The sequence below is a fragment of the Panthera tigris genome, chromosome D3, assembly GCF_018350195.1.
Source record: "Panthera tigris isolate Pti1 chromosome D3, P.tigris_Pti1_mat1.1, whole genome shotgun sequence".
In the NCBI taxonomy this organism is placed as follows: domain Eukaryota; kingdom Metazoa; phylum Chordata; class Mammalia; order Carnivora; family Felidae; genus Panthera; species Panthera tigris.
In genome coordinates, this window is record NC_056671.1 from 76978362 (window position 1) to 76990818 (window position 12457).

General features: G+C 47.8%; 1 protein-coding gene across 9 annotated transcripts in view; it reads left to right on the forward strand.

The window, feature by feature from the left end:
• The window catches only part of ZNF532 (zinc finger protein 532), a 110321-nt gene that overhangs the window by 46260 nt on the left and 51604 nt on the right, over nt 1-12457 (forward strand). For all 9 annotated transcript variants that reach the window (XM_042961889.1, XM_042961886.1, XM_042961887.1 and 6 more), the window contains one exon: nt 3110-5472. In XM_042961889.1, coding sequence (XP_042817823.1) covers nt 3127-5472 — 2346 coding nt within the window. In that variant the 5' untranslated portion in view covers nt 3110-3126. The remainder of the gene's footprint in view (nt 1-3109; nt 5473-12457) is intronic.

A 12457-nucleotide genomic window follows, 5' to 3' on the forward strand; every position in this document is an offset into this window, starting at 1 on the left:
TAGAACTGTTGCTGTTTTCTTCCCTCCGCACCTTTTATCTGGGCTCTAGTTTGATGCTGGGGATACACTGTTCCCTGTCCAGTCCCACAGGCACCTATCTGAGACAGTGCTGGCCCGGGGTGTTTTCCTCTGGGCTAAGCCGACCATCTAGGGAAAGTGCGGTGACTTTCTTAGTTCTGTTCTGAGACATGTGAACGCAAGGTGAGTTGTTCTTTAGCTCATCCCTGTCGAACCTGCGCGTTGATTTCATCTGTATGATTTTTTTCTTTCTTTTTTTTTTTTTTTTCAAATATTTATTTAAATTCTAGTGAGTTAACATACAGTGCAATGTTGGTCTCAGGAGGAGAATTCAGTGATTCATCACTTCCATTCACCATCCAGAGCTCATCACAACAAGTACCCTCCTTAATACCCATCACCCGACTTCATCTTTTTTTTCTTTTTTTAAGTATTTTTATTTTTATTTTTGGGAGAGAGAGAGAGAGAGAGAGAGAGAGACTGAGCGTGAGTGGGGGAGGGGCAGAGAGTGAGGGACACACAGAATCCGAAACAGGCTCCAGGCTGCCGAAGTGGAACGCTTAAGCGACTGAGCCACCCAGGTGCCCCGGATTTCATCTTTAATAGTAGTTTTTCCCATCCAGATTATTAGAAGGGTTTGGATGTGTCCCACAGTGAGTGACCAAGCTGAGGGGGATGTCTTAGTACTGCTGATGGATTTGTGGTTTATGTGAATTTTCACGGGGATGCATATTGTCACCTCAGTAGAAATTCTACCTTGACCCCGGTATAGTTATTTTTGCTAGGAATGCACGATCTTTTACAGATGATACACCCCACCCAAAAAAAGTCATTAAATACTTTAGTAAAATGTGGAAGACAATCTCTCAGTGATTTAAAGCAGATTTTAATGAGGAACAGCCGTTAAGTATTGAAAAGGAAAGAGTCTAACTCTGGAAAACAGTATGGAGGTTCCTCAAAAAACTAAAAATAGAACTACCCTACGACCCAGCAATTGCACTACTAGGCATTTATCCAAGGGATACAGGTGTGCTGTTTCGAAGGGACACGTGCACCCCCATGTTTATAGCAGCACCATCAACAATAGCCAAAGTATAGAAAGAGCCCAAATGTCCATCGATGGATGAATGGATAAAGAAGATGTGGTATATATATACAATGGAGTATTACTCGGCAATCAAAAAGAATGAAATCTTGCCATTTGCAACTATGTGGATGGAACTGGAGGGCATTATGCTAAGCGAAATTAGAGAAAGACAAATTTCCTATGACTTCATTCATATGAGGACGTTAAGACACAAAACAGATGAACATAAGGGAGGGGAAGCAAAAATAATACAAAAACAGGGAGGGGGACAAAAACATAAGAGACTCTTAAATATGGAGAACAAACAGAGGGTTACTGGAGGGGTGTGGGAGGTGGGATGGGCTAAATGGGGAAAGGGCACTAAGGAATCTACTCCTGAAATCATTGGTGCACTATATGCTAACTAACTTGGATGTAAATTTTAAAAAGTAAAAAAGAAAGTTAAAAAAAAAAAAAAGGAAAGAGTCTAGGAATATGTATCTATACATCAGGCTGATTCTTCCATGGAATGTTGCCTAAAATTAGCTATGGCCCCCTTCCCTTCTACATTGGTTTTTTTGTTTCCTATTTTTCCTCTCTTCCTGGTTGCTTGCCTCCATCCACTGCAGGGAGAGGGAATAGGCCCTTAGAGATTCCCTTCCTTCCTGAGGATCCCAGAGCTAGTGAGTGACGGGGGCTGGGTCTAGGCCCGGCTTCCGGTTAGAAATCCAGTGTGCTCGTGCCTGACTTTGTGGCGTGGTAGTCATGTAGCATTTATGGTGTCACAGTGAGTGAGACATTGCCATCTTCAGTCAGCTGACAGGCTAGTAGGAACGAAGAGACAAATGTATGCCGTGCCGCATACCAGAAAATACTGGAAACAGGTGGAGTGCTCTGGGGTTCAGGCAGGAGAGAGATCTCTCTCACAGTGGAGTTACATCTGATTACGTGTCCTCTGCAGGTGGGCAAAGGGTGCCCTTTAAAGACCCCAAGCATTTCACGTGTTTGTAATCGATCCTTCATCTGTAGTAATGGCCGTGACTGTCCATTTTCCTAAAACCGTGTCCTCCTACTGCCCAGGGCGTTGCTGACGTTCAGAGAACGTTCTCCGCCCCCATCTAGCCCCAGTGCAGAGGAGAAGGCCTCCCTTCTCCCAGGCTCTGCCACACCCTGGGGTCCATGTTGCTCCACGCTGAGAACAATGTCATGGCAGGGTCATCCTCAGCCGCCACAGCCACGTGGACCACTGTGCTGGATGAGTGGCAATCAGGAAATGGCTGTGTGTTACCTTAACCACTAAAAGCAGTGAACCAGAGAGGGAAAAAGAAGGGACGTTATACTTTTCTGCCAGGAGAGTATTTTTTTCCCTAACATAATAGAGGAAAGTAGGATTCAATAAAAACGGATGGAATAAGCTCCTTAGGATTTTTTTTTTTCTTTTAAATATCTCAGGTGGAACTTTATTAGCAGTAGACATTATGTGATGGGTTGGGATGCTCCTTTGTTCCTTGGGCGGGTCGAGATCTGTAATTGGTTTTTTGGGTTTTTTTTTTGATTGTCATATATTCCTTTTAATGCAAGAGGCCAAACGTGGTGGTGACTATAATCGTGCTAATTTTGCCAGGAGAATCGAATGGTGTAGAGATCGAAATAGGTTCGGGAATAGCTTTTTGTGAAGACAGTGTGATGAGTCCAGTGATGCATGGCAAGTTTTCTGGGTGTTACGTCGAAACCTACTCTTCGTGCCGTCCCTGTTCCAGTCAGCTTCCCTCTTGTTAGAGAGGTGCCATGCTGGGAATGCTGTGTGGCATTCTGGAGAAATCAGTTTGAAGCTGTGATTACCCAGGCTTTACCCATGTTCTCTGGACGTTTGTTCACTCAGAGTCCCCTCGCTGTAAGAAGGGTAGTTATCAAGTTGCTCTCTCTCGGTCATCGTCACTGTGTTTGTGTAAATCCTATAGGGATATTTATCCCATCGTTACCAAGTTTTCCTTGCTGATGGAATTGTTTCTGTTCGCTTAACAGAACATCTGATCAAATTCATGACCATGGGGGATATGAAGACCCCAGACTTTGATGACCTCCTGGCAGCATTTGACATCCCAGACATGGTCGATCCGAAAGCAGCTATTGAGTCTGTACACGAGGACCAGGAAAGCCACATCAAGCAGAACGCCCATGGCGACGAGGACTCCCACACACCGTCCTCTTCCGACGTGGGCGTCAGCGTCATCGTGAAGAACGTTCGGAACATCGATTCCTCCGAGGGCGCCGAGAAGGACGGCCACAATCCCACTGGCAACGGCTTGCACAACGGGTTTCTCACCGCGTCCTCTCTCGACAGTTACGGCAAAGATGGATCGAAGTCCTTGAAAGGAGATGCGCCTGCCTCGGAGGTGACTTTAAAAGACTCCACGTTCAGCCAGTTTAGCCCCATCTCAAGCGCTGAAGAGTTTGACGACGACGAGAAGATCGAAGTGGACGACCCACCGGACAAAGAGGACGTGCGTTCCGGTTTTCGGGCGAACGTGTTGCCGGGGTCGGCCGCCCAGCAGGACTATGACAAGCCAAAGGCGCTCGGAGGGGACGGTTTGAGCAAAACTGGAATCTCTCCTTCAGGCAATTTAGATAAAAACAGAGTCGTTAAGAGAGAGACAGAAACAAATTCCCTAAATCTGAGTGTTTACGAACCTTTCAAAGCCAGAAAAGCAGAGGATAAGCTGAAGGAAAACTCTGAAAAGGTGCTTGAAAACCGGGCCCACGACGGGAAGCTGAGCTCGGAGAAGAGTGAACCCAGCCTCGGCAGCGTCGCGCTGTCGAGGTCAAAGCCATCGTCCAAGCTGTCCTCGTGTATAGCTGCAATAGCAGCACTTAGTGCTAAAAAGGCTGCTTCCGACTCCTGCAAGGAACCGGTGGCCGAATCACAGGGGGCCTCTCCGTTACCTAAAGAAGCAAACGATAGTCCCAGAGCCATGGAGAAGTCTCCTGAATCCCAGAGCCTCATCGACGGGACAAAGAAAGTGTCCCTGAAGCAGCCCGATAGCCCCAGGAGCATCTCCAGTGAGAACAGCAGCAAGGGGTCTCCATCCTCTCCCGCAGGGTCGACACCAGCAATCCCCAAAGTCCGCATAAAAACCATTAAGACGTCTTCTGGGGAAATAAAGAGAACAGTGACGAGGGTGTTGCCAGAGGTCGATCTCGACTCTGGAAAAAAGCCTTCCGAGCAGGCGGGGCCCGTGATGGCGTCTGTGACGTCTCTCCTGTCCTCTCCGGCTTCGGCTGCCGTCCTCTCCTCCCCGCCCAGGGCGCCTCTGCAGTCGGCGGTGGTCACCAACGCAGTCGCCCCTGCGGAGCTGACCCCCAAACAGGTCACCATCAAGCCCGTGGCAACCGCCTTCCTCCCAGTGTCCGCCGTGAAGACGGCGGGATCCCAAGTCATTAATTTGAAGCTCGCTAACAACACGACGGTCAAAGCCACGGTCATATCTGCTGCCTCTGTTCAGAGCGCCAGCAGCGCCATCATCAAAGCCGCCAATGCCATCCAGCAGCAAACCGTTGTGGTGCCGGCATCCAGCCTGGCCAACGCCAAACTCGTGCCAAAGACTGTGCACCTCGCCAACCTTAACCTTCTGCCTCAGGGCGCCCAGGCCACCTCCGAGCTCCGCCAAGTGCTAACCAAACCTCAGCAGCAAATAAAGCAGGCAATAATCAATGCAGCAGCCTCGCAACCACCCAAAAAGGTGTCTCGGGTCCAGGTGGTGTCCTCCTTGCAGAGTTCCGTGGTGGAAGCTTTCAACAAGGTGCTGAGCAGCGTCAACCCGGTCCCAGTTTACATCCCCAACCTCAGTCCTCCTGCCAACGCAGGCATCACGTTACCGACCCGCGGGTACAAGTGCTTGGAGTGTGGCGACTCCTTTGCCCTGGAGAAGAGTCTGACCCAGCACTACGACCGACGCAGCGTGCGCATCGAAGTGACGTGTAACCACTGTACAAAGAACCTCGTTTTTTACAACAAGTGCAGTCTCCTTTCCCACGCCCGCGGGCACAAGGAAAAGGGGGTTGTGATGCAGTGCTCCCACTTGATTTTAAAGCCAGTCCCAGCCGATCAGATGATTGTCTCTCCGTCGAGCAATACTTCCGCTTCGTCCTCTGCTCTTCCAGGCTCCGCGGGAGCCGGCACACACACTGTAACGAAGATTCAGGCTGGCGTCACCGGGACAGTCATATCCGCTCCCTCCAGCACACCCATCATTCCAGCTATGCCTCTAGACGAAGACCCATCCAAGCTCTGTAGGCATAGTCTGAAATGTTTGGAGTGTAACGAAGTTTTCCAGGACGAGACGTCGCTGGCCACACACTTCCAGCAGGCTGCAGATACGAGTGGACAAGTAGAGTATCCCTTACGTTTTGGTGTTTCGGTGACAGATCTGTAGAAATGAGTGCTCTAGACGATGCCCTTGATTTTCGGGGTGGGAACGCAATTAAATGGGAGTGCACGTGTGTGTGTGTGTGTGTGCGTGTGTGTGCGCACGGGTGTGTGCGTGTGCGCGAGCGCACGAGGGAAAGGATTGTCTTCGGAGGCTTGAACAACGTTGAAATAACGAGTCTCGTTTTACAAACAACGTCTTTGGAAGACGAGGTCTTTTTTGACAGAAACTCTCTGTACGAGTTGAGTTACGGCGCCCTAGATGTGGGATAAACGCGCTCTTAATTGTTGGGTCACCGGTATATGTGTGGGAGGTCTGACATGGGGCCAATTGTAGTAGCCTGCCATTGTATCAGGTGTTCAAATCAGGTTACATCGCCAGCGTTCCTGGTTGTTAATGACAGTTCGGGGATTAAAAAAAATTCCTGTTACTTATAATTACTGCCTTTTACAGTTAAACAGACTTACCGGTACCCACTTAACATGGTGTGCCTGCTTACGAGAGACGCTGGTCCAGAAGTACGTTCAGTAATAGTCCCCAGTATGGTGAAAAAGTGGAAAACCATCTCCGCTTGAACAGAATGCCTTCGCGTTTCCTCATAGCTTTTCATTTTCATTTTTATTTATTTATTATCTTTTGGGGCGCTGAGGTGTAGGTTGATGTTGGTGACATGCAGGTCACAGTGGATGTCAGTGGGCCCTTTTATCTCCTATCATCGTCTTCTCTCCACGAGCCACCATTTGGCCAAGGGATCGATCAGTGCGTTTTACAGATATGTGATACTTATCATTTGGAACTAACGGAATGTGTTGAATGAACCAAATTCAGGCCAGAGAGACTGTATGGTTTATTGTCCAAACGAGGAAGCTCATGAAATTGGAAGGGGGTGCTAGTTTGCGCCACTACTGGCTCGAACTTCTGTTTGTGAAGACCCACGGGTGATCCGCTTTGCTTTATTTGCCTCTGTCTTGTCGCCTGAGGTTGATGCTGTGCTCCAGAGGTCTCATAGAGCCGCCGTGATCAGTTTCCTCAAGGGCCGCTGCTGAGTTCTTTGTAGGGTTTGAGTCTGGGGAGCAAAAGATCAAGAATACCTCAATAATTTTTTGTTCTCTGGATTTGCAGTTTAGTGGAGGTGGAGATGGTAGAGAGTTTTGAGAGCATCCTTGCAGCATTGGACGTTACGTGTCCTCGGCCCAGACAGTGGAGCACTCCACAGAGCGGCCGACTAGTTCGGGCAGGCGGCGGCTGACATAGCTCTTCTACTGTGTCCTTGTGACAGCGCCTGGGGTCTTTCTGGGTGCCCTCTGACCTCGTCACTGCTTCATCAGAAGGGCCCTATTTCTTCGCGTCTTAAAAGGATAGAGTTAAAAAAAAAAAAAAAAACCCATTTCTTTCATTCTGTTTGTTCTCTTGCCTTGTTTCTACGTCCGCTGGTACTCTCCGTGGGGTGGCAGGGTGAGTCCTGGCTTCACAGGGTTCTCCTCACGTCTTGCCTCACCCGTGCGTGCTGGTCAGGATCTGGCATTTGGAGCTGCCCTCCCGTAGTCTGTTCTCTTGGGGAACCTTTGTTTTCTCGGAAGGGGAAAGGATGTGGGCTCAGAGAAAGGACTTTCCCTTCTTCTGTGTATCCCCCTAGTTTTTGTTCTCCGTTGACCGTTGAGGCTCACCAGCCAAACTAGCGTCAAACTGGGGTGGAGATTTCCCTCGGAGAAGGAGATTTACATCTTCTGTGTGTGTGTGTGTGTGTGTGTGTGTGTGTGTGTGTGTGTGTGTGTGGTCGCTTTGCCTCGACTTCCGCGTTTTGCTGGGACAAGTGTATAGAGTAGCTCACGTGTTTCACCTGGAATACTTCGGAATGAGTCATGGCAGAGTAGCTAACTCTAGGGCCAAATATGCACTGAGCTGAACGTTCCCCTTATTCCACTCCCCCCCCCCCACTGCCCCCTGTTGTCTTTTCTTTCCCCACGTCTGCCTGGCTAAGTGTCCACTCAGCTCATATTTATACTCGGAAGCCTCGGCTGCCTGCACATCCAGGCGTGACTGGTTGGCAACATAAACGTGTCCCATGGTCTCCTCCTCCTGTTCCCCATCTCCCCTTCTCTTCCTGGAGTCCTTGCCCAGAAGGCCCCCCTTCTTCATCGCCTTTCTTCTCCGACTAGGCCAGAGGACGGTTCTCCCGCAGACCCAGGCGGCCAGCCTTGTCTCTCGCTCGGCAGCCCAGCCTGCGCGGTGGTCTGTGGGAACGTTGCCGCTTCATCAGCGCTCGGTTTAATTAAGCCCACCCCGAGTCTCTTCCATAGTCCGGGACGTTGGTAAGATCCATATGGCTGTTGCTGTGCTGGCCTCAAATGCAGCGGGAGCCAGGAGGGGTCCTCACCCATTGCTGTCACCCGGTGCGGGATCAGGTGACCCTGGTGGGAGAGCTGGGGGCCGCAGACGGGAAGAACAGAAGAGAGAAGAGGGAAGGTTCTTCGTTGTGTCTTCTCTGCTTTGCCGCTCACGAGACTCTTGGCCAGTTCACAGTTTGTGGACTTCCGTTGGGAAAAAACAGTCTGGCTGTGTGAACCGGCCCCTCCCTGAGAAGGGCACTTAACACACGTCTTCTAACAAAATGTGGAAGTTGAGCTAATGGCACCTCAAGTACCAGTCTCTCTCCCGAACCCCGTCTTTCCCCTCTTGCCTGCCGCGGCCAGGTATTTAAAACGTGTACTTTCCTCTTCTCTTCTGACCTCCACGTTCTTGGTGATCCACCCGTGAACTGAGAGACTGGACTGCCTCCCCCGAGTAGGGAACCCCCTGTGGCTCCCACCCCGGCCCTTGCTTCTGGAATGGGAATCCAGCGGGAGGTTAGTCCTGTGCCTGCAAGCTGCCGGCTTTCTCTTCTGGCTTTCCCGAGCCCTTCCCCGGGCAGGGATCCCCCGGCCTGCACAGCAGTCTTAGTTAGGGAACCGTCCACAGCCGACTCCTGCACTGACCCTACTGCCGCCGTTGATTTTGAAGGTTCAAGGGCGCGACTGTGGGCTCTCGCAGGACTAACAGGTCCACGACTCCTCATTCATCGCCTGCCAGCTTTTGACTTGACCAGGCCTAGAGACAGGTGTACTACTTCACGAGCAGCGGGAATGTCCTTCCTGCCCTCCTCCCTACCCGCCCCCCCCCCCAACCTCTACTTATAATTACCATAATCATGTCAAAGTTTTACCTGATTACTGCTCCAGTGCTCTGTGCTGACGTTCTGGTCTTCTTTCTCAAATCACTGAATTTTCTTAATTAAACTTTTTTTTTTTTTAAACTTTTTTTAACATCAGAGAGAGGGGGAGACACAGAATCTGAAGCAGGCTCCAGGCTCCGGGCTGTCAGCACAGAGCCCAGCGCGGGGCCTGAACTCGCAAGCTGTGAGATTATTACCTGAGCTGAAGTCGGATGCTTAACTGACTGAGCCACCCAGGCACCCCAGACTTTTTCTTTTTAAGTTGATTTGTTTATTTTGACAGAGGGAGAGAGGGAGAGAGAGAGAGAGAGAGAGAGAGAACGAACCAGCAGGAGAGGGGTGGAGAGAGAGGGGGACAGAGGATCCAAAGCAGGCTCTGTGCTGATAGCAGAGAGCCTGATGTGGGGCTCAGACTCATGCTCCGTGAGATCGTGACCTGAGAGGAAGTTGAACGCTTAACCAACTGAGCCACCCAGGCCCCATAAAGTTAAACTTTTTATTTTGGGATGATTTTAGATTCATGTAAAACAATACGGAGATCCTGTGTATCCCTTATTGACTCTCCCCCAGTAGTACTCTGCAAAACTGTAGAACAGGATATAGACATCACTGCAGTGAATCTATAGAATATTTCCATAACCACTGGGAACTTTCAAACTGCCTTTTTAGAGCCACCCCTACCTGCTGCTTAACCCCCAGCAACCACTAATCTCTTCTCCATCTTTACAGGTGTTGTTATTTCAGGAATGCTTTATAAATGAAGCCACACCATATGTAACCTTTGGGGACCGGCTCCTTCCCTGGAGATGCATCCAGGTTCTAGCGTGGACGAGTAGTTTGTTCTTTCAGACCACTGAGTAGTAGTCCATCCAAGGTTGTACCGCAGGGTGTATACCTTTCAGTGTTCTCAGGATGTCTGCATTGTTTCCAGTGTGGGGTGAATTTTGAATACAGCTGCTATAAACACTTGTACACAGGTTTTTGTGTGGACCTAAGTTTGAGTTTGCTGGGACAAAAGCCCAGGTAGACAATTGGTGGGTCGTATGCTGGTTGCACATTTATGTTTTTAAGAAACTCTTCCAGAATGGCTGAACCGTTTCTTATTCCTCGGACAGTGCATGAGTGGTCCGGTTTCTCTGCATCCTCACCAGCTTTAAAAAAAATTTTTTTTAATGTTTATTTATTTATTTATTTACGAGTGAGAGAGAGACAGAACACGAGCCAGGGAGGGGCAGAGAGAGAGGGAGACACAGAACCCGATCCGTGAGATCATGACCTGAGCCAAAGTCGGACGCTTAACCGACTGAGCCACCCAGGCGCTCCTAGAACATAGTTTTCATGTGTTTATGGGCCCTCTGTATATCCTTTTTGGTGAAATGTCACTTTTGCCTATTTTCTAATTAGGTTGAGTGTGTGTGTTTTAACTGTTGAGTTTTAAGACTTCTTGTTGTATTTTAGATACTAGTCCTTTGTTGGGTATGTGGTTGCAAGTCTTTCCTCCCAGTTGTGGCTTGTCTTTCCATCTTTTAAGAAGTTTTACAGAAGTACAGTTGAGCCTTTGCATCTTTAAGCAGATCTTCAGCAGAGCTGAAGAGGGCGTCCAGCGCAGTTTTCCCTCTTAGAGCTTGTGCTTTCGGCGTTGAGTCTGTTGTTTGCTCTAGATTCTGAAAAATTTTTTCCTGTGTTTTTTCCCTGAATGTTGTATGGTTTTAGGTTTCACGTTTAAGACCACGATCCACTTGGGTTAGTTTTTTTTGTTTTTGTTTTTTTTCACTTGGGTTAGTTTTTGTATAAGGTATGAGACTTACACTGAGTTTTCTGCTGCCGTCTGTTTTCCCCATGCACGTCTTCTTTCTCTAATACTGTTTGTCCAGAAGGCTGTCTTTCCTCTGTTCAGTTGCCTTGGCATCTTCGTCAGATATCAGTTGAGCATTTTTTTTTTAAAGTAAGCTCTATACTTACAGCGTGGGGCTCGAACTCCCACCCCCAAGATCAAGAGTTGTGCACTCTACCGACTGAGCCAGCCAGGCGTGCCTCAGTTGGGCATGTTTGTGTGTGGTTATTTCTGGGTTCTGTGTTCTGTTCCGTTGATTAACATGTCTGTCCCTCCACCAGCACCGCAGTCTTGATTGTGGTGACTGTAAAGTGTCTTGAAATCCAGTCTTCGTCTTGAAACACAGATATCTCCAGTTTTTATTCTTTTTTTTTCCTCAAAATAGTTTTTTTTTTTAAATAGAAGGATAGTTGACACTCACACTTTTTTAGCTATTCTAGTTCTGTCTTGCCATATAAATTTTATTTTATTCTATTTATTTATTTATTTATTTAATTTTTATTTTTTTAATATATGAAATTTATTGTCAAATTGGTTTCCATACAACACCCAGTGCTCATCCCAAAAGGTGCCCTCCTCAATACCCATCCCCCACCCCCCATCAACCCTCAGTTTGTTCTCAGTTTTTAACAGTCTCTTATGCTTTGGCTCTCTCCCACTCTAACCTCTTTTTTTTTTTTTCCTTCCCCTCCCCCGTGGGTTTCTGTTAAGTTTCTCAGGATCCACATAAGAGTGAAACCAGCCATATAAATTTTAGAATAGCCGTGTCCATATCCATAAAAAATCTTGTTGGGATTTTGATAGGAATTACATTAAACCTGTATATCAGTTTGGGGAGAATTGATATCTTTATTGTGTTGAGTCTTATAGTTCATGAATACAGAATGTCTCTCCATTTATTTTTAGATCTTTGATTTCTGTTATCATTTTGTGGTTTTCGTCATACATGTCCTCTGAGTGTCGTTTTGCTCTCTCTTTTCCTTCCTAACAATTGTAAATGGTATTGTACTTTTCAGCATTCACATGTTCATTGCCGATATATTGAAATGCAGTTAAGTTTTCTGTATTTGTCATGTACCTCATGACTTCGTTGAACTCATTTATTGGAGTCCGTGTTTTGGGTGACTTTTCAGGTATTGAACCAGCCTTGCATCCCTGGAATGAATTCCCCTTGGTCAGGCTATGTAATTCTTTTTATATAGTGTGAATTTTATCAGCTGATATTTTGTGTTAGAGTTTTACGTGTGAATTCATGTAGTTCTTTTTTTTAACTTTCTTTGGTTGGTTTTGGACAGGTTAATATTAGCTTTAAATAATGCACTGACAGGAATTCTTTTCTATTTCCTAGAAGAGACTGTACAGTTAGTATTCATTTAAAAAAATATATATGTATGTATATGTATATGTGGTAGAATTCTTCAGTGAAACCATCTGGGCCTGGAGTTTTTTTTTTGTTTTTTTTTTTTTGTTTTTTTTTTAAACCATCTGGGCTGGTAGGGGTGGAAGCCCCACTTCCCTACTGGCTCTCTCTGCCACCATCTGGGCAAGGGTGTGGGGACAACACCCAGGTGTGAAAGGGTGGAGGTCTGGGCTGTACCTGCACTTGGCATGGTGGGTGTGGGGCCCCAGTGTTTCCTGCGGTATGTGGCTGGAGTAGAGCAGTAACTGTCTAAAAGTTTTCTGTGTTCCCTTTCCTGCTGCTTTGGCCAGAAATAGTGGGCTTTTGTTGGGGACTTTCTTTTTTGTCTCTACCTATTGGTGTTTCCGAGTTGCCGCTTTCTTCAGCTCCAAACTGGGGATACCCGAGGCAAAAAGAAACCCAGAGAACTCCCCACCGTGTCATTGCTAGGGTCCTGAGATCCCTAGCCAGCCTGCCAGAGGCCTCTTAGAGTCTTTCGTGT